Genomic DNA, 21,975 nt, shown 5'->3' with positions numbered 1-21,975 from the left:
GCCCCTGCGCTCCTGCAGGCGAGGGCCATGCAGAGCCCTGCGAGCAGCGCATCACTGAACGCATCCCTCTCAAGGAACGGCAGCTCGCGTTGCACTCGGCTGCTCCGGAACTCCTGCCTGGAGACGAAGGGCTCCCTCAGCAGTGACCGCAGCTCATCTCCACCGGGCGCACGTCCACCAGGACACCTGAGCAAGGACACGGCCTAAAGGACAAGCGAGCGATGCTGTCCAGACCCCACACTGACGCCGCTCCCGCCCGGCCCGCTGCCACGCTCTGGCTGCAGCCGTCCAACACACATCAGAGCACACAAGGCTCAGTCTCCAGAAGCTTCTGGAAGCATCTCGAGGCCGAAAAGTTTAAAACAATACAGGAGTACATTGGAGTTGACAAAATTCCATACCACATGTAACACATTTAACTGAGAAGAACACTTAGGTGGTTATTTCAACACTTCTGCAAGTAACATAATGTAGTAATATATCCATCCAAAATGGACTTCACTTCAAAACCCACTGAATGTTCAAGGTCTCCAAGTACTGCAGTGCATCATGCATTAGCCCACAAAAAAGGCTGAGCCACCTGATCAATATTTAAAGAGCTACCTCAGTATGCCACAAACAGAATGGATTCAGGTAAACTACAAACACTTTAAAAGGAATCCAAATCAAAATGCACACTCTGCAACTTTTACCATAAAAATGCCACTACAAAAAACCAATCAGTACCGTGCAGTAAAGTATTTTATGCTCACAGTTACTGGAAGTCCTGAAAACTGCTCTGGAAGATAACTGGCAATAAACCACTTTAGGTTCTCACCTGGAGAAGCGGCGTGTGAACGTGCGAGACCACGTGCGGCAGGCGCCGCCACTCCCGGATGGCCAAGCTGCTCGCCATCTCCACCAGGCGCTCGATGAAGTTCAGCTGCTGCTCCTCAGGGTGGCAGATGGCCAGGTACCCTCGGTACATGTTCACCTTCCACGCCATCTCCTTCGGACAGCTCAGCTCCACCTGCAAGGGGACGGGCAGCAGCCTGGTAGAGATTATTCACACTCTAACACAGACTTTAGAAAACTAAACAAACACCGCAAACCCACTCGCCCCGCGTCAATAAAGAAGGTGCTTCTCTACAGATGAGGCGCACTGCCTCCAGAATCAGGTCATGCCAACTTCTCCCCTGGAAGGTTCCTGTCCCTTTATGTCAGCACGCTGTGCTGGCACTGCAGTTCCTAACTGCCCGCTCTGGGACACTACGAAGTTTATGGGAATAAACAGTTAATAATTTTTAAGCCATCTACATCCGACCGTCCCATTTATGTCGAGGTAACTCCTGAGACAGGTGCAAAGCAAGGTCACAGTGCTAAAATCAGGTACAAAATAATCTTACACCGTTTTCTTCAAATCCACAAACAGTAGAAATACAGCAACTAGAAACTGCAAAGTGCCTCCAACAACCATGTTCAGGGAGCATTGCACAGCGAACCCGCACCAACGCTCACCAGCTGACCCTGCAGGCCTCCGCTCTGGAAGTCGCTCACTTCTTTCTGCTGTTTACATCAAACCCTTTACGGATGACACAGGGCACAGCGATCCCTCTGCGCTATCCCCTCGTTGATACGCTGTACCTTACCGCCAATTGTTAGTTCTGTTACCCTCAACTGACTTCTACGCCTGAGCCAGCAAAGAGAAACTGCCAGGTAGCACTTCCCATTTACACTGTGAAAATCATCTCTGTCTTTATTACATTATCTCCTGGATCGTTAACCACAATGGCCATGTGAGCAAATGGAAATGAGTCCTGGGTGCTCTCAAAGGCCACTTGCTATGTTAATAGCTCAACTTTATTAGGTAGATTATTAAAAATGTTTCACTAAGATTTACGAAAACTGATACACATTTGCTGTCTTTTCTGACCTCTCTTGTGAATCAGCCATAGAACCTGATAAAACCCAGTCACATTAAAGAATACCAATAAAACTGAAGTAGCAAGTATAGCAGCAGAGAATCAATTTTCTTTCATATCTTAATATTTATGCAAATGTGTCCTGACACCGTTACAAGAATGTGAGTAGAGCCGCGAAAGCTCCGTGTAGGGCGGCAGCACCTTCTCCGCAGCCGCTCGGCGCGGCTCTCGTTGCTGAGCACGCACGTCGCGGCGCCCTCGCGCGCGGCAGCAGCGACGCGTGCTGTCACCTGCAGGCCTCCACACCCAGGGCCTGCCACGCGCCATCTGTTTCCTTTGGTTTGAACTCGGGGTTTATCATTCACTGCACAAGACATTCCTTGGTTTAGGCTTTACAAGGCTTCTCAAATAATATTACTTCTATAAGGAGCCATTGAAGTTGCATACATAAATAGGAGGCAAAACCACCAATTGTTGTAAGAACAAAAGAAGTTAATGTAAATATAGCCTATAATTTTGGTAGCATATGCAGCTTGCTACTTACACATTTGGCCACATATGGGCTGAAAAAATGATAAAATCCATCTTTAGAGACACCTACTTAATTTGAACCATCAGTGTTACTAATAGTTAAAAATTCCATTTGCAGTGTAACTTATTAAACAACTTTCACCGTTTGCATAAATTGGCTTTTAAAGCTAAGCACACTGACTGTATCCACCTATTATCCCCTCTGACAACACGAAGCGTTACAGAAGAACAAACACGCTGCATTAAAAACATGTAATGCTCAGGCTGATTTTGAGGAAGAGATATATAACGCACCATATTTATCATGTGAGACTAAGCTGTCACAATGAAGCACGCTGTCAGGATATTCTGTATACAGGAACTTAATCCTGCAAGGTGTTTGAATTAAGGGATTCTCAGCATTTTTTATAATCATGTTTTATCTTTTGCAAATATTATGAAACTAAACAGTCAGTGTCAACTTGACACATTTTACTTTTAACTGGTAGATAGTGGTTCAAAACTTAAACACTCCTGATGAAACAATAAGCCCCAATTGAGCCAGGCACTAATTCTTTCAGCTCGCTCTCTGTAATATGAAAAAACTGGCTCTACCCAGAGCTTTGTCAGTTCCACTTTATTTTAAATATGCAATTCGCCTCCTCATTCCAAACTCTGGCACCTTCAACAGAACAATTCCAGTCATGTCACACTACGCAGCAATGGTGCCAGGAAGATCAGCAGCCTCCTTTCCACTTGTGATTTAGTGCAGTATTGTCACCTTTCAGATTTCAGTTCTGCATCTGGTTTATGTTTCTACATTAACTGATCACAGGTGAACAACTTTACTTACCATGAAAAAAAAAAGGCTATGGAAGAGTAAGAGAGGCAATGGCCGCCTGTCTGTTTACACTCAGAAGCACCGTTACATTTCCCACAGACAGGGAGATGATAACAGATATATTTTCTTACTTTACTCCTTTTCACAAAAGGGAAATTTGTTCCTGTAAAGGTGTTAAATACAAAAACAGTCCCTCCTCAATATCGAATTATTTTAAGTAATCCCATATACATGCAAGGGTCCCATTTTAAGTCTCTGCGTACCGGGCCGGCACACACTCCCGTGGCAAGCATTTGTTTCTGTTTCATGTCTTGTCAGCACGCACCATGTCTCTCACCTGTCCTGGCTGCGTTCCTTACACAGTACAGCTTTATACAGAGACAGAAAAGAGAGCCAAGCTCATCTGCTGAAAGCACGTGCGCCTCACCGGCCAAACCACCCAGCTGAGCTGGGACAGCTGAGAAAAGCTTCCGAAGAGCAGCTCACTGTGTGTGCACAACGAACCGTGACTCCGACTGGTGAAAACGGCAGCGGTCAGACCGACAAAGACGCCGAACAGGAGCGTAAGACGCCCTCGCTCACCTGCACCAGGGCCTCCTTCATGGCAGTCCAGTTGGAGACCCTCCACGCGCACTCCAGGACCAGGTAAGGATTTATGTGACCTTTGGACTGGCCGTATTCTGTCAAAGGTTCCCATTGATTCAGTTCTTTGGAGCAACTGAGAAAATCAGAACCAGTGTCAATTCAGTGACGAAAAACAAAAATTTCAATAAAAGTGACTACAGATGTTGTGTATTGGAATATTATCTGCATATCTGTTTGTCTATGAACAGCTTTGCAAGCACTGCAGAACTTTTATCCAGATGGGAAGATTTCCTATTTGAACTTTTTCCCAGTTCCAGCACAGAGATCTGTGAACAGGGAAGAGCTGCATTTCGGGGCTCCCAGAACAGCCATTTCAAATCGGAAAAACAAACTTTAGCTCCAGTTCCACCAATAGCAAATTACATTTGTACAGCACTTCAGGCAGATCGCTTCTCAGGGTCTGCTAAGGGAGTACAGAATAGCGGGCTTTATTCCTTTAAGTTGCCCTCATATCTGAGCTAAGTCCCGAGCACGTTTATTCCCGTAACCAATGCTTTAAACCAGCAGAGCATTTTACTTCAGTTGCAGGGTTTACACTTGTTCTACGTGAGCCTTAGAGCCTTACCGAATCCAGTGATCTTCCCAGAGCTGGTACTCGGGGAAGATGGAAGGGGAAGCGTTGTTCCGTTCGTGCTCTTTTTTAGCCTTTTCCATTGCTTTTTCGTAAGTTTCCTGTGCCTAAACAAAATCCAAACCACTTTATTCTTCCACTTGCTATAGCCACATTAACTGAACATTCTTTAATTTAAAAATAAACTCTTTATATAAATTCTTTTATAAATTCAAAGTTTAGGAAAAAAAAGTGAAGCGTGTTAAGTCATTCCTTAATATTGTCAATATTTGGCAGCTTTAGAGCTGTAACGAACAACTGATGGACGTGCTCTAAACTCTCACCTTATCCGGGTATGACACAGCCTTAAACTAATTTAGCCAGTGAAGCAGCTGGGGCACTATGTTAAAAGACTAAGTTGTTTATTAATATTCAGAATATTTTCTTGCTGACCAGAACATTCATCCTGACAGCAGAACTGCTCAAACGGTTTCTAACATCGCTGGCGTTACCTGTTCGAAAAAGCCATGCTGCTCATAGGCAATAGCTGTTGCCGTCTCCGGGAATTTACAGCGTTTCTGCCACAGCCCGGCCCACATGTCCTCCTCCTGCAACAACGAGTAGAGCTCGGCGAGGGAATCCAGGATTTCCTACAATGTGAAGCACACAGATTTCTCCAGTCAAGCTGTCCTTATAAAGCACAGCAGGTAGCAAAACCACGTTCTACACTGCAGAAAATTGAGAAAGACATGGAAATAGCAAAGTGTTGATAGGAACTCTTTTAAAAAAAATCTAGAAAGCAGGCAACTAGTGACAGGTGCTGTTCAGCCTGGAGAGAAGGAGGCTGAGGAGAGACCTTCTTGCTCTCTGTAAGCACCCAAAAGGAGGTGGGTAGTGAGGTGGGGTCAGTGTCCCCAGATAACAAGCAGTAGGACAAGAGGCAACAGCCTCAAGTTGTGCCAGGGGAGGCTTAGATTGGATATCTGGAACAATTTCTTGACAGAAGGGTTGCCAGGCACTGGCACAGGCTGCCCGGGGATGTGCTGGAGCCACCACCAGTGAGCGTGTTGAAAAAACACGCAGCCGTGGCGCTCAGGGACGTGCTTTAGTGGTGGACTTCGCAGTGTCGGGTCTGTGGTTGGACTCAAGGATCTTAAGGGTCTTCTCCAACCTAAACGGTTCTATGATATTATCGTCCTATACTGTCACTGCGTGTTTTCTCTTCACATTTCATAAGGCATTTCAATCAACAGAACGCTACCTGTTGAGGAGGAGTTATGCTTTCCTGCTCGTAAAATTCTGTTGTCTGTTTAGGCTTGATCTGCAGACTCAGTCCTTTTTCAAAGGCTTGATGTTCCAGCATCAGCGTAGAACGGAACCACAGATTGTGGGTTTTACCCAAGTACTTCAGGACGCAGGGTCTGATGGGAATGGGGGGAACGCACTGCGACATGGCCTCCACAAAGCAGTTGAGGGCGCTGGGCTGGCAGTCGCGCTGCACCTGGTGGCTGCCGCTGCACAGGAAAGGGCTGATCTCACCCGCCAGAGCCTACAGGGAAACACATCACCATTGCTCATGCTGATTCTTCAATTAGAGAGTTTTGATTAAAAATCTCGTTAATGCAGGGAACAATCACTTGATAAGTGTATTTGTTTAAAGTGAAGGGTCCTGTTTCCTTCCAAAGGTGTACCGACAGAGGCACACAGCATTCGCCGCTCACAAAGAACGGCAAACTTCTCAAAGCAAGTGAACGCATCATTGATCACACAAACACATTTTCCTGAACACGAGTCATTCACAAAGCGAATCTGTGAGGAGCCTCTTACATGTTGTTGTCTGTCAGACAGGATTTTCCAAAGTCGTGAGAACAGCTGAATCCAGGTCTTCTCTGCTAACGGTGTAGAAATATGACACAGCTGCACAAAGGCGCTCAGCAATGCTCCCGTCTGGAGACAGAGATGTAAATCAACGGGAAAATACAATTAATACTACGGAAAAACAGTTCACAGTTATACAGTTGTTGATGCAGAAATGCAAATGCCTTTTCCAACCAACAGATGAAAAAAAAGTTTCCTTCAGCAATACAATTGACTGTAACAAGAACTTAATGGTATTTTCACATGGATCGAGACTGAATCAGTACTGTAACCATTTAAAAAAAAATGGATAGAACTGTTACTACCCTGAGATTTCAACATGGCTTTCAGCTAAAATTATCTTCTTGTGAATTATTTAATCCTAAGATACCATACACTTTTTTGATCCTATACCTGGTCTTTGCCATCATTGTTTCCTTAACTGAACGGTTATAACACACAGGTGGAACGGGATACAGTAACAACCAGCAATTAGGTGAAGGCTTAAGAATTTTTCACTTTATGCAGTAAGAACTCACAGGAGATCACGAGAGACGTCGCCGTTAACAAGAATTAAAAAAATATCTGAAGTGTGAGATGAAAAAGGAAAAAACAAAAGCCCGCCCGGTTGTTTGAAGGCGGAGGGAGGATCACCCCATCACCCTGGAGTCAGGAACAACCCGCCCGTACCCACCTTCACCTCCCGAAGGGAGTCCAGGAACTTGTCGTGCCGGTTGGTCAGCATGTGCAGCTGGTTGCCAATGTCCTTCTCGGAAAGCTCCTTCGTTTTGGGTGTACTGGTCTGATCCCCCGGAGCCAACTCGATGTCTATTTCGACATCCTGTGCAGAAGCAAACAACGCAGAGCGGGCACATTTTTCCCAAGCACTTGTGCTTTTTTCCAAACACACACAAAATACCCTTCCAATCAACATTTCAGATCTCACTATTTATTTCTGCTAGTTCCTCAGGTTCAGATATAGAATTGCTATAGTTCTGTAGTAAAGGTCAGCTCAAATGAAGGAAGTTCTGAGAAACCCACGCCTGGCTAAACTACAATGTATTAAACACAAGATACACAGAATAATCTGTGCACATCAGCTCAAGACATAGCCTCCAGAATGACTTGATGAGAACCCAGGAAGAGCTGTATTCCATCAAAAGGTCTCTGTAAGTACAGTATTTTCTGTACGTTACCTCCTCCTTGGATTCGCTGTTCTCCCTTTCGCGAGGCTCCTGTTTGACGTGGGTGACCATGGCGAACGCTGCTCTGTCGTGACTGTCAGCCAGGTTGATGACGTTGGTGATGGAGGGCAGCATAGCGCCCTGGCAGCTCGTCCCTATCGTTGTATTCCTCTCGCACACTGCCAGCAGCAGCTAAGGCGTTGAAAAGCAATAAGAGTTGTTAAATATACGTTTTACTGTAGTATTTCAAGGAAAACACCACTATCGTTTAATATTTGTCAACCACTGGAAGTATCTGAGGCAACAGATTTGGTATTTTTAGCTTTGATACAGATAATACACGTTACAAGATGCAAATTGCATAATGCTTTTAAACATGGCCATGGAAAATGGGGAATAAAATATACTTGTCAAATTACAATTGTATTTCTGATACAAATAATTTCCCTACCTCGATGCACTGTTTTATCCAGAAGTGATTGCCCATCGCTTCCCAGTTCTGAGAACAGGTCACGTAAAGCAGCCGCTCGTAAACGCGCCGTTTCATGGAATTGTCGAAGACCTCAAAGAACTTGGCTCGTATGAGCGGCTGGGCACAGCGCAGACCCGACAGGAACGCCGGCTCCAGCTTCGCAGTCAGCTCGCTGCCAGAGAGACTCTCATCCCTGAAACGGATAGAAACCAAGTGCCAGACACGTTAGACAGAGAAACTTTCCGGGTTTCGTACACAATCAGCAAAATGCAAAGAGGTGAAGCTCTGGAGCAGCCCGGCTGGGGCGCCACGCACCCCCGGCAGCCCTTCGGAGAAACAGCACATACCGGTGCTTCGTGAACACTTCCCCAGAACTACTGCAAAAAACTCTTTCAGGATAAAATCTTATCATAATCGTGAACCAAATTCAGCCGCACCCGTATCCTGCTGGGAATGCCAAACGACATTCACTGATTAAACCTTCTGACCATGTCCATACGAAGGTTTGACACAGCTAACCAGAAAACTAACAGCAGCAACTGGGAACTCAAAATAACGTGAGTCATCAGCACAAGATTAAATATCTGGCATTTTTTAATACGGTAACTATTCTCATTATTTCATCCTTTACAAAACCTGCCAGTTTAGCTAGCAAAGTCTCCTCAAAGTATAATTTACAGTCAGTTTTACAAACGGAAGTCTTAATAGGCTACAGCTGTCAAAAGACGGTCAGATTCCAGCTGCCCCCGCAGCTTTTCGGATGCGAGCAGCTGCAAGGACACCCTGGTACCTCGGGAAAGGACCAGGCTGCTACTCTGGAGATACTTTAGCGGAGCCAAAACCAAAACCCCTTCTAAGGGACTTGTGTTTTCACACTGTCTTCCGTAAATACCACAAACACCGAATTCAGACCTAAAAAGACTGATGGCACGTTACAAAGGTCATATATGATACAAACTATGAACCAATAAGCTGCAATAAATGATTAATTGCCATAATTACCTATAGACATAGTTAACAAGGTCTAAGAACTGGGCATTTAATTCAAGGTCTTCTGGAAAACGCTTTTCAATGTAAGTCATCATTTTCACTAGCAAAATGGACTTTTCCCGCAGAGTAGGCGTCTGTGTTAAAAGAAGACATGATTAATTTTGTCAATTCATCTTAAAACACGCAGAGAACTGGCACATCCAAAGCCCAGCTCAGCCTGCCTTTGTGTCGCTCCTTTGTTCTCAATACTGAAAAATAGCTTGATAAAGGGGTCAGAGCTCTTAAAAACAAACTAATCCTTCCAATATATGCCAGAGATTTTTAAAATCATTACTATAAACAGGTTTAAGTTGTAGATTACAAAAAAGAGTAGGTTTTTTTTATACAGCTCTAGGTTGTCAAGTACTCAACTCTAACAGAAAATAGGGCAAATTGAGGCCACAAGATGTTCCATGAATAACATGATTTAGACCAGCATTAGCCATGTTCTTCCTGAAGGATCTCTCCAGCCAGCTTCATCTGAAATGGATTTGAAAATCTTTACTTCAAAACAAGATCTCAGCAAAGCAGCATCTGAGACCAAACATCTAACATAAGCCTAAAAAACACCAAGCCCCTCCAGCTACCTTCCCAGGGGATGCAAAACATTCCAAACCTCATCGGGGCATCTACACATATACAACAGACTCTTCGATGCCTCACTGTCAGAAACCGATGAATTGTAACAGTGGTTTACATGTATTTAGTATTTGAGTGCAATAATGATTTTGTCTTCTCAATGTACCTGATTAGCTGCCATTGGGGAATTGTTCTTCACCCACTCTTCCACTATTTTTACCACTGCACGCAGAATTTTGGCATCCGTTGATTTTTCAATGAGAGATGTTAGAATAGCTTGTATAAAATTCTTCCTCATTTCCATGCTCATCACGGCCAGGCGAGTTTTCACCAGGTCCAGGCTCAGCATCACCAGCTCACTCGTACCTGCTATGGATGCAGGAGGGGGATTAGCATTGTATATATGTGTGTATATATATATATATATATGTATATATGACTACCAAACACCTAGTAAAGACATTTTCAAGATAAGCTACTGTAATTTATAAACAGCTACAACAATCACAGAATCATTTAGGTTGGAAAAGACCTTTAAGACCATCAAGTCCAACCGTTAAGCCAGCGCTGCCCAGTCCAGCACTAAACCCATCCCTGAGCACCACAGCTCCCACCTTTTCCCTACACCCGGGGGTCACCCACAGTATCTCCTACCTGGACATATATATCTAGCAACAACCGTTTCAGAAGCACTACTTTCCATTCCTAAAGCAGTGCGACAGACTCCTTCCAAAGCACCCAGATCCATTCAGAACCCTAAAGCAAACCTGTGGGCTTTCATTTCAGTAAATCTTTGGTAAGAGATATCGTGAAATCCCAGTGCTGAAAAACTGCAATTAAACTTGTGAAAGAAATATCATATGATGCAGCACATCTATTCTGTTCTCTTCATTTCCTGACTTGCTTATCTGTCAAGCTGAATAATTTTCCAATTCTTTCGCAGTGTTAATAAAATTTCCAAGGTTCTCATTTACCTAATTAAAATATGAGCTCAGAATCTAACAGCAGCAATTCTTTCAGAGTATTTTCTTCAGCAGCTTATTCATTAATAAATTGCAGCCGTCTTTACTAGCACGGGATTCTTTTTCTAAAAGAACATCTGATTAGTTTTGCAACGACTCGTGACCCAGGTCATTTGCTTAGAGAGAATTGTACAGACACGAAAACAAAAGCATCAGCTCTACCAAGGTAATTTCACAAACTGTTGTTCCAGTATTAACAAATAGTCTATTAAAGCGATACCTGTATTTGCTTCTGCTGCTCCGGCTGTCGCCTGTGGGTTTAAGTGTTCCCTGACCATCTTCTGCAGAGATCGCATGAAAACTGAAATCAGCCTGTCGATATAGCTGGGGTTGTTACTGCATGCAGACTTCAAAATCATTAAAGTACCTGGGGATAAAAAACAATACTTATGTAAAACCTCTACTGAGCGTGACACAAGCAAGAGAGGAAATGTTCCACCTGTGTCCTGTCCGGCCATGAAAGCAGCACGGGCCTACCCAGGTCACAAAGACTAGAAACCTGGGTAGACTTGAAGAAAACCTTTCAGTCTCAACTTTAGTCTAAAGTTTAATTTCTGCAATAAGCAAAATATTGGGAAGTTCTGTATCTATGTGTGTGATGGATGGACAAGGGGGAGAAAGAGAGGAGAGAAAGAGAGGAATGGAGAGCAGATACTGCTCCAAGGCCTCACAACAACAAATAGTTAACCAGGCAAAGTGAAACTAACTCCTAACATTGCATCTTTGCATTAGTGGCAAAAACTAGCAAAACTTTTACATGAATAGGATTGGGTTTAGTAATTAAAAATTTAAAAAGGTCAAAGTTACACAGTCTTGGTTTTCTAAAGTTTCGTAGGTCCATTACTGTAGAGTGAAAAAGCGAACACTATTGAAACAGGTACTTCTGGCAGCTCACGAACGCACGATGCCCACGAGACCACGCTCCCTTCAACCGACACAGCTGTGGGCAGCCTGTCCACATCCACGCAAACCAATCCGTTTTAGCAGCATCTCTGTTTTCAAGTACTGAACTGTTTTTAAAAGTACAAACATCCTGTCAAACTGCACCCTTCACAAAGCCCGCAGCCATTGCTTTCCTTGCTGCAGCCCCACCGCTCGAGAGGCGCACAGCAACGTTCACAGAGCGCGCTCTGTTCATTGAACGGCTGCTTCCCAAGCTGTCCAGACGTCACAGAACGCGGCACACGCAGCGCAGCCTCTCAAGCACACATTTAGTAAGTTGTGCACCAGCTGACAGTGTGATTGTGCCGATGCTCTTCAGTGGGACTCTGGACGCAGCGTAAGAAACACCTTTCTTGGTTAGTCTGTTGTAAGGCACCGCCTGACACCTGAGATACAGGCGATTCCCCAGGCGGAATCACAGCTGCCTGCACAGGTCACAGAGTACAACACTGAAGGTCATTTGCCATTTAAAGCAACAAGTTTTCCAAAATGGTGCCATTTCAAGTCCGTATTACCAATACAACCACTTCTGGGCCGAACAGCATTATCCAATATATCTTTGTAATCATAGTATGTAGCTGAGTTCCCTACCACTTAATTAAGTACAAAGAACAAGAACATAAAATTTCAGGTCTTCAGAATGGCATATGCTAAAAATTCAGACTTGCTCAATCAAGAAAAAATAGTACTTTTGTAATTTCTGCTTACTGAGAACTCAAGATTTATAAATACATAAATCTTCCTACACTACCTACATCAGCCAATAAAAGTGGCTTTAAAGACAACTGAAAAATGAAGTATAAGGGAATACCACCTGTTTGCCCAGATCCCTTGAAATACTCTACTATACCTCAGAGTAGTACCCACAGGATTCTGGTTTTTCCACGTAACAAGTTTCCAGTAACTTTTACTCTGTATTTTGGTTAATCTGAGTGCTGCATCTTTTTCCTATGCACTTTGAGTACAAAAGGCTCCCACCCAGCACAGCTGGAGCTCCCCACTGCCAGTAAGCGCTGCCACGGCACCTGCCAGGAACAGAGCAGAATGAGCCTCCGTCCCTCTCTTCCCAGAGAACAGACATCCTGAGCCTGTCTTGAGTCAGCTCCAAACGCCTCCCGCAGCGCCTCTGCACGACGGATGCCGCACTGCAAGCTCCTCACCAACAAGAAAAGCTCCTGACAAAGCCCACGCTCGTTAGGGGGCACTGCACTATGGCTGCTGCAGATGCGAGGCTTACCAAAGAGCTGAGAAGGGTTCGCATTGGTGGCCTTTTCATAATTGGTAAGTCCTTCATAAATGACCTTTCCAACCGCAGCATAAAGGCACTCCAGCTCCTCATACTTGGAAGCGACACTTGAGGTACCTGCAGAGGTTGGAGAGTCGTGTTTAACTCTGGTAACGTCAGGCACAGAGCAAGGAACAGTTACACTGCCAACACACGCTCACCCACCCCATCGCGGGAACTTCATCTCGCTAATAAGCCAGGGTGACACCAGAGATCCTTCACTTATATAAACCTCTTTATTATACAACCAGTATGTTTCTATAGTGTGCCACTACCTCTAAATAATTCATATGGATGAGAAGCCTTACATTACTGATGTGTTTAATAAAGATTATCTAGATCAGTTTATATTAAGACATAGCACATTACCTATTGTCTTTCTTTTTCACACTCTCCCTTCCTTGTTGTAGCAAAACAGAAAAGCTTAACAACTAAAAGAAATTGCACTTCTTAAGCTGAAATAAGATAATTGCAAAAATACATTAAATTTATAGCATGCATTTCTTGAACTGAAGTTATGACAGCCACAGGTTATTAAGTTTTTATGTCAATGGATAATGATGTATTCCACATGATTACTTATTTCAGCTTTACTTTTTTAAGCAGAGGTTCAAAGTGCAAGCTAAAATGGACCATTAAATGCAGGAATCATAAACCAGAATATTAACACATTCCAAAGAGTGTCTTCACCCTGCCCTTAATCACTGAAGTTATGCAGCAATAAAGGATAAAAGGAGGAAGAAAATAGCACGTACTTGGTTCTGTAGGAAAAATCCCCATCAGGCGAGAGAGCAAACTGTGCACTGCCCTCAGAACCTTGGTGTTGCCGCAGGTCATGCAGGCGGCCACGCCGCGCTGCAGCGGCTTGAAGCTGCTGAGCACGGCGGGCGGCTGCAGCACACTCAGCAGGAAGCTCAGCACCTCCAGCCCCGTGCAGATGTTGGCAAAGTTGGCCTGGTTGGGTTGTTCCTGCAGAGAGCACACACACAAATGCAGCCAGCGGGGGAAACCACGCAGCAGCAAGTTCAGAACAAACCTGCTGACAACCTGTAATAAAGCTGAGGTTTCTACACTAGCCAAGTTTCACATCAATCTTTTGGATGTCACGCAATATAAAACGGTAAAATACCAGGTGCTATGAAATCTTTACCCATAAAAATGTTACTTAAGCATTTACAGTATGTTCCTCAGTTTTGAAAGCTGTTCACAAGCTCGCTGGCTCTAAATGTTTGCTGGAGATGATAATCTGTTTGTCAGCAATTTCCAGACACAGGCCTTCCATGAAGATCTAAAGCAGCACATTCTACCAGCAGTAATACTTAAAGGTAAGAAAAGGGGCTATTTGGAACTAGAAAAAAAAAAACACAACAGGAAATACAATATTCCTAGACATATGATTCTAAAGCTACAAAATTACCACTAAGATTGTTAGTTTGTTTGCCGCAGAAGCATTTTTCTTCTTCCTGAACCTCCTGGATATTACTATTCACCAAATATGTGAGAGAGAAACCTAAAGACCTATAGGCCTAGAATGGTACTTACCACAGTCATTAGCAGCTTATCAAACCACTGCAACTTCAGTTCTGATTTTGGCCACATGTCTGGTCGCAAAGCCGTTTTCAGGAGGTTGACACAGCGGCGAGACAGTAATTCCCCAGGAGAACCCGCCGTGTTTGAGTTGTCATTTACCTAGCAATTCATCAGAGGTCACAAGTGAGACCCTTTTGTAGCCAACTCATTAATTTATTATCCATTCCAGGCAAGCACATAATTTCTTATTTCTGAAATGGGTGAGCTTAAGTAGTTTTATCAGTATAGTCACAGGGCATTTAACTGCACAAAAAGCTGACAACTAGTAGTAAATATCAAAACTGGCGTCTAAACCGCTAGCTAATTTATACAGGACTTGTTGAAAAGAGAAAGTAACGAAGAAGCAAAGTGCACGGTCCCTGCATCAGCTATAAACAAATAACGCCAACAATAAGAAGCTAAAACCCACCTCATCTATAACATCCATCAGGTGTGAAATGAAAACATGCAGAAACTGATTATCAAATTCAATTTCTTTCCTCCTTAAAACACTTTTTTACAGTTCTGCACTCAAGTTTCTAACCTTTCAGCAAAACAAAGTCCACAAATACTGGGATAATCCAAGCACAAAAGGACTCCTATGGAAAGAGGGGTTTCTGGTTGTGGCTACTAATGCCACATTGGTACTTGCTTATCAGAATAACCGCTACCTGGCAAGCGATCCTAATCAGGAAATTGACGACTGTATCTGTGTGCTGCTTGTCAATCGGCTTGGAGAGCAGCGCGTCCGCTCCGGGCAGGGATTGGCTGCGCCCAAACACCTGCACGGCACAAAACACAAACCACACTGAAAAACGGTAACAACAACAGATTGAAAGTGTTCTCTAGAAGTATAACATTCAATTCACAGGTTATAATTTCAGAGTCTATGAACAAAATCTGAGTTTTTCTCACAGCACTTATTGCTCCCGTAGCTGTCCTGAACCGTTTCACTTCTTGGCCAGAATCAACAGACAATCCTCTTTTAACAGCAGACGAGGCAGAACTTGGTCCATCTCCACTTGCACTTGAATCCATATCTGAATCGGGCTGCAATACCAGTGACGTGCATGTTAAGAAAGCATTTAACTGCACAGCAGCTCAATCTTCACCAGTCTGTCCAGACTTCCTACCTGCTGGTCTTTAATCCTTTGCAATTCCCATTTAATAACTACTTCGGCAAGATCCACCGCCAGTTTCCTCTGCTCGATGGTGACGCTGGGAGTGAAGCCCAGTCTCTGCATGGCACTAACCATGTGCTGGACCAGGTGATGTCTCACTGGATAATAAACCTGAAACGACGGTTTCACAGTCATGGTAGGCCGTTCACCAATAGAATTCTACAGAAAAACTAACACCAAAGTAAAATGGTAACACAGTTTTTAATCCACAAGCTTGCTAAATCTCTACCATGCTCGAATTTTTCAATCCAGAAAAGTAACTGGTGCTTTGAAAATAAAACTTTGGCTACAATTTTCAGCGGGGACTACTGATTGCACTTACCTGCATTAAGGTGTTTTTTTTAAGATACATAATTTTTCTCAAGGAACCGTAATTCCAGCTTTTTGCTGACCCTTTGGAGAGCTACAACTCACATTTGAACGGGCAGATTTGTTTTTCAAACAACAGCGAAGCTCCAATTCTTGAAAAGCGGCTGCAGAGCGGATCAGCCGGCGGCCACCGGGGATCCTGTTCTAATGAGCGCTCCCAAAACCACCCCCACATCGACACTGTGCAGCACCCCCACCTGTTCAGTGCTGCAGTTACCTGGTTCATCCCACAGAACACACAGTCAAACAAACAAGGACTGCAGGAGGATGGAAAAGAACACGGTTCTGCACTTGTTTAAACAACTCTTACAGAATCTTCACAGCTCGGCAGTGAATCAATCCTGCCGACTTTCACCTAACATTCTGAGCTCAAACTTCAATGGAGATAAAGCTTAGTAAGTGGTTTGCTATTTAATTTTAATAGTTGTTTTCAGTTTTAAATAAATATCTTGGCAGACAGCTGATGCCTTTTGAAACTAAACCGTATATTGAACTGCAGTTTATCTCCATGATATCTGAGATACGGTGACTACCAGGATAATTGGTACCAGTACCTTGAAATGTTGTACGATCAGGTGCAAAATATGCACCAGCTGGGGAACCGTGTGCCCCTCTTCCACAATGATCTTCCGCGTCCAGTGAGTCAGCATCTGGTGCCCGTCCTCCATCCGGGCCGGCACCGCCGGGGTCAGAATGGCCATCGCCTGCCGGACAATGGCGCGGGCCTCCATCGCATGGGCCTTCAGCAGGCTGTGAAACACCTAACAGCAAAGTTGCTGACCAACGTTAATATCACACATATTTGCAGAAATAAAGTATTTACAAAGAAAGAGAAAGTACAACATGCTTTTCCTAAACAACACCATTTTTTCCTAAAGGCCCATAATTTGATAAATATATGATGATACTTTGTCATCAGAAGTCTACAGCTTATGCTTCTGTCTCCCTTAGGTTCCCTTTTTCTTCCTCCCTGTCCACAGGCCCATTTGAAGTCTTCCCATGGTTCCCACTTTGTCCCAACTGAAACGTCTGTCTCTTTGAAATGAAGAAACATTACCAATTTTGTTAATCCAACCAAGGACTTTCAATTGTCCCATCACCCTTCTCTGTTTTCACTTATCTTCAAACTTCTTTCTGTACTCTCCTATCCCCAAATAAATTTGTATTAATATTTGGGTTCCTGCTTCTGTATTTCTTTGTTGCGTATGAATTTAACTGTTACTTGCATACTAAGTCTCCAAAACTACTGTCCACCCTCCACTCTGCATTTTAAACTACAAGCACAGCACAGAACCTATCAGCACCGCTTCAATGTGTGAAAGCAGCTCCCAGCCAATACCTGCAGAACTATCTTCTTGTGGATGGCAAATTTCGCAATGATGTGCGCCAAAAGCAAGTGCCCGCTGTATTTGCAGGCCGGGTCCACGCAGGCCTTGGACAGGAGGCACGGCCAAGCGAACGTCATGAGGCGGCGCAGCTTGCTGTTGCGGTTCTTGTTGTTGTCGTGGATGTGGTGCGGAGCGTGCTCCACCAGAAGTGTGGCAAACTGCAGGAGGTAGATCCTGAGGGAATCCAGCATATCCGCCTGCTTTTCCGGATCCAGCACCTGCTCCCAGGGACGATCGAAGAGGAGCGGAGGGAGATGAGAAAAACACAACAGGAAAACCCAACTTTATTATCTATAAAAGTCCTAGTTGGTTTTTTTTTCCTTTTTGAGTGTTTTTTTAAGAAAACTAATAACTAACACCACATGTTTGATTCAGTTTAATACCCACTAAACAACCTCCTGAGGTGAGATATCTAGATATTTTAAATACGTGCACATCTAGGAACTTCCAAAGCTACTAAAAAAAATTAAAAACCCAACCCTTATGTTCAACATCTATTTTTTAACTGCAAACTGGTTCAATGAAACTGCAGTGAATTCTAAAGAGACCGGTGTTCCACCATGGCCAGCTTTGCTCAGGAAAAGGGCCAGAAACAGGCCTTGTAGGGCTGCAGCCCAAAGACAGACGCTCGAGTCAGAGATCAGAAACTGAAAAGCGCAGCCCAGTCCTGACCGACGGATCCCACAACAATTCACGTTATGACAGATTTGACACAACTATCACAGTATTTAGAAACAGCATAATGCATTCAAATCAGGATTAAAAAGCCAACGAGAGGAACAACTTTTTGTTTCAATTTTCAAACGTGTTGATGTAAACAAGGGTTGTCACCTTTGTTATAAAAACGCTTGTGATGCTTTCTGGATTATCGCCCTCTGGGTTTGGGGGTCCCAACAGCTGTTCACCTTCCCCCTTCTCAAAACTGTGCAGGAACGCAGGATTCAGGATATGCTGCAGCACCTGGAGAACAGCAACAAGAACCCAGTTAGTCAGCCAGCGGATCCTTCCAAAGGTAAGCAACACGCACGGAACTCCTGCAACCTGCCCGTGGGAACGCGCAGGGCATCACGAGAGGAAGCTGTAACTAAAACCTTCACAAACACACACACACAGACTTTTTTCCTCTTCTTTCCCTCCTCTAAGGGCAAAGATTCTCCAAAAGTGCAAACTAAAGAAGTGAGCACCGAAAGCAAGATGAATTGCTGCCTCTGTTTATTAGCACTGCTCTTCAGGTGTGATATTTTCACCTAAATGGCTCTGCCAATTATCCAGCTTGTTGACATTTAAGTAAGCGAGTTTTGTTGCCCTAGTTCCCAAGAAGAAAATTAAACCTAAATATCAGGCTCCTTTGATTTAATTGCTTTAGTTACCTTGGCTTTGAGCTCGTCTCCAAAGTTTGGGTCGTTGAAGTCTACAAACCGGAAGAACAAAGCCCGTTTTTGGGGAATGCTGTAGTTTTTGGGGATCTCTTCTTCCATGTATTCCTTTAGGAAAGTCATATTGCAGAGGAATCGACCCGTAAAAGCCCGAAGCAGCTGGAAGAGCAACTCTATATCACCATAATTCCTTCTGGAAACACACAAAACATGAAAAGCTTCTGTGAAAAAACACCCAACCAAACTACTACACTGATGAACTGGTGAAGAAAGTAGTCTTGGTTTTAAATGAACAGAGTGCCAAGAGCAGGCACTGCTTCAGAGCTAACGGGAGCATTATGAAATGCATTAAACTTCCTCTTCAATAACTCCGAACTCCTTTCAGCACCTCTGTATACCTTGACAATATTTTCAAAATTTAAAAACAAGAGAAGAAAAAGGTACCCAAGCCAGAGGAAATAAACGTTCTTACGTACTTGCAGTAATTCAGTAGGCAATAAGCCAACAGCTTCGGTTCTTTCCAGTTTGTCGCAGCCATGTTCTCCTTACGGTGTCTCTCTTGAAACGCTTCGCTCACCCACACGCGCTTCAGCTGGTTCACCAAGGAGTGTTGGTTTGCTAACCAGCACTCATCATTCTTAACTATTATACTTATGATCTGTCAAAAGCAAACCAGGATGAACGCGCAGTCAGCATGCAGCAGGTCTGCAGCAGAACCAGTAACATAGAAGCACTTCTTTAAGGGCAACTGAGGTTTCTAAAACATTTTTTTAAAAAGTCAAATAAAACCTAGTTTAGACCAATTTTAGAAGGAATTAAAAAATCTTTCTGTTGCCATGTTTTCCTCTTATATCTTATTTGATTAAAAAAGTATAGTTCATCTGAGTCTCATTTCCCTTCCTAGAGTGACTCTTTCCATTTTCCCGAGTGTTTCTGTAGGGGCTATAGTACATATACACACACACTCGGAAGCCTGTACGGACTGTAACTAAAGAGTTTTTAACTATCTAGTGCAGAGACAAACAAGAATAAACTGGCACCTTAATAGCCTGAAACTGAAGGTCAAGCCGCATTGTGGTCGTGCTTGGAGAACCAGGCCTAACAGCCGCTTGGGTGCCAACGGGTAAGAGCAGCGTGATGAACCGGTTCGGATTGGCTGCCAGGACATCTCGCAGGGGTTTGGCATCTTTATGTTTCAAGAAACTCTGAAAAAGGGGAAGAAATAATTTTAACAACCACCTTTAAAAGCGAAGATACCGAAAGGCTATATCATCCCGAGCTTTTATATTCCTCACTGAAGGTGCAGAGGTTATATCTCACATATAAAAATAACCTCTACAACTTCAGCAATAATCCTACACGATCAGGAAAGGTATAAAATCAACAGCTCAGAACAAGCAAATACAGAAGGGAGAGCGGGCACCCTGCAGCCAGAGCGAAGCCGTGACTGAGGACTACAGGGTCACACACGGAAAAAAAGGACGGAGAAGACGAAGCAGCTTTCCTTGCCCTGCTCTGTGAGGTGAGGGCTCCCGGCTCCCCGCCCAGCGTACCATGAACATCCTGCTCCACTGGGGATCGTTCAGAGTGGCCTCCATCATGAACAGCTCCACGGTCTGCGAGGGGTGCCGGGTCAGAAACTTGATGAGCGGTTCCCGGAAGGGGCTGCCAGCCTGGAAGGTTCAGAGAGCTCGGATTCAAAACGCACAGCTCAGAGTATTAGCTCAGAGTATTCTCTACTAATTACAGGCACTCAGGGAAATACATGTGACTTGGCATTTCTGCAGATGCAAAGTGTTCAGGACTTCTATGATGAGAATTTATTGACAATTTCAAAACTTCACTTTTAAGACTCTAAGACAAATGTTAACACCTCCCAAAAGGCTTGAAGAGCGTATTTATTATACCAAATGTCCCCACATCTTGTTTAAAATATTATAATTATTATATACTAACGTTTACAAATACTATAAAGCAAAAATATCAGCAAGGTTAACTTCCACCTTTACCTCAATTAACATCGCGCGTTCTGTTTTCATAACGACCTCCAGCAGAGGTTTCACCAGCGTCTGCGGGGCAGCTGGGATCAGGTGGAACAGATTTATAATTGCTGAACAAATCTTCATTTCCTGCAGATAAACAGAAACACGATTAAATCAATACCACCAGCTAAACACCATTAAATCAATACCACCAGCTAAATGTATAAAACCAGCATCACACATCCCACCTTTTTTTTTCTCTCTACATTAGTATAGTCAGCAACCAAACACAAAGACTTAACATACATACAGCATCTACTTACCATGATGTAAAGAAAACTGCCCTTGTGGAAGTCTGCATTCCTCGCTAACATCATGGTTTGATTTGATTTTGTCAGCACAGTGGTGTTTTACAGACGAGAGCTGAACGGCGTGTAACGACAGTGCTGACGGGAGAGCTGCGGAGCACGCACTGCACCCACCCAGCAGCGCGTGCATTAGAAAGCCTTTCTAATTCATGAAGGCCTTGGAACTACTCTGCCTTGAATAAAATGTGTTTAACCGAACAGGTTTGAAGTTTAAACGTCTGAAATGAATTCCACTCCATTAAAGAACACCTCCATGAAACAGAGAGCAGTGACTGAATGCAGATGTAAAAGCTCTCTCTGCAATGACAGGGAACAGTAATGAAAAGCCATTAAGCCCTTGTCATGTTTTGAGGGAAATAGGAACCCAATCTGATTTCATTCTGATTCGAAAACCAAAAAAGTTAATAAAATTCCCCCCAATTTTTTCCTAGTTGCAATAATATATCTCAGCACTTAATCTAAGTTATTAATAAAATGTTAATGGAATTACAGGATTTCTGGCAATCTACAGGAAGCGACATTGCCGCGGGAATCCCCTTCGGCGCGGTGCTGCTGAGAGCACACAGCGCACTCGTTATGCTGCACAACTGCCCCGTTATGAGAAAACTGATCAGCTTTCCACAGTTCAGCACTGAGGCCGTTAGTTCGGATGGGAGAGAGATATTAACGTGATCTCAACTGCTAAACATCGACCTTCATTTAAATACCATTTGTGAAAAACAACAGGGATTATATTATTATTATTCTGTATAATTTTCAAAAGCCTACGTTATGTTATGAATATCAAACATATCCATGAACACAGAGGGATTAAGCTGCTGAGCTCATCAGCCACTCCAGTGCAGAAGGGATTTCTAAGGAGAAAATCCGGAGAAGAGGAATAAAGTCAATGAGCTATTCCCATCCTAACCGGTACAGTAGAGGC

At 43.8% G+C, this 21,975-nt stretch overlaps 1 protein-coding gene across 1 annotated transcript in view; it reads right to left on the bottom strand.

Moving 5' to 3' along the window:
- Positions 1–21,975, bottom strand: part of TRRAP (transformation/transcription domain associated protein) — a 70,978-nt gene that overhangs the window by 22,564 nt on the left and 26,439 nt on the right. The window contains exons 32-57 of the mRNA XM_080354043.1: positions 20,710–20,829; positions 20,254–20,373; positions 19,741–19,905; positions 19,177–19,358; positions 18,695–18,893; positions 18,156–18,284; positions 17,276–17,542; positions 16,491–16,697; positions 15,520–15,678; positions 15,302–15,436; positions 15,058–15,168; positions 14,360–14,506; positions 13,573–13,786; positions 12,770–12,895; positions 10,811–10,957; positions 9,735–9,934; positions 8,963–9,084; positions 7,940–8,153; positions 7,501–7,680; positions 6,999–7,145; positions 6,275–6,394; positions 5,709–5,996; positions 4,960–5,097; positions 4,463–4,575; positions 3,835–3,970; positions 818–1,009 (exon numbers count right to left, since the gene is read on the bottom strand). Of these exons, the coding sequence (XP_080210169.1) occupies positions 818–1,009; positions 3,835–3,970; positions 4,463–4,575; positions 4,960–5,097; positions 5,709–5,996; positions 6,275–6,394; positions 6,999–7,145; positions 7,501–7,680; positions 7,940–8,153; positions 8,963–9,084; positions 9,735–9,934; positions 10,811–10,957; positions 12,770–12,895; positions 13,573–13,786; positions 14,360–14,506; positions 15,058–15,168; positions 15,302–15,436; positions 15,520–15,678; positions 16,491–16,697; positions 17,276–17,542; positions 18,156–18,284; positions 18,695–18,893; positions 19,177–19,358; positions 19,741–19,905; positions 20,254–20,373; positions 20,710–20,829 (4,278 nt within the window). The remainder of the gene's footprint in view (positions 1–817; positions 1,010–3,834; positions 3,971–4,462; positions 4,576–4,959; positions 5,098–5,708; positions 5,997–6,274; positions 6,395–6,998; positions 7,146–7,500; positions 7,681–7,939; positions 8,154–8,962; positions 9,085–9,734; positions 9,935–10,810; positions 10,958–12,769; positions 12,896–13,572; positions 13,787–14,359; positions 14,507–15,057; positions 15,169–15,301; positions 15,437–15,519; positions 15,679–16,490; positions 16,698–17,275; positions 17,543–18,155; positions 18,285–18,694; positions 18,894–19,176; positions 19,359–19,740; positions 19,906–20,253; positions 20,374–20,709; positions 20,830–21,975) is intronic.

The sequence above is a fragment of the Nesoenas mayeri genome (assembly GCF_963082525.1).
Source record: "Nesoenas mayeri genome assembly, chromosome: 15".
Taxonomy (NCBI): Eukaryota; Metazoa; Chordata; class Aves; order Columbiformes; family Columbidae; genus Nesoenas; species Nesoenas mayeri.
The sequence above is the reverse complement of the archived record's forward strand: the minus strand, read 5'-3'. Positions and strand labels throughout refer to the sequence as shown.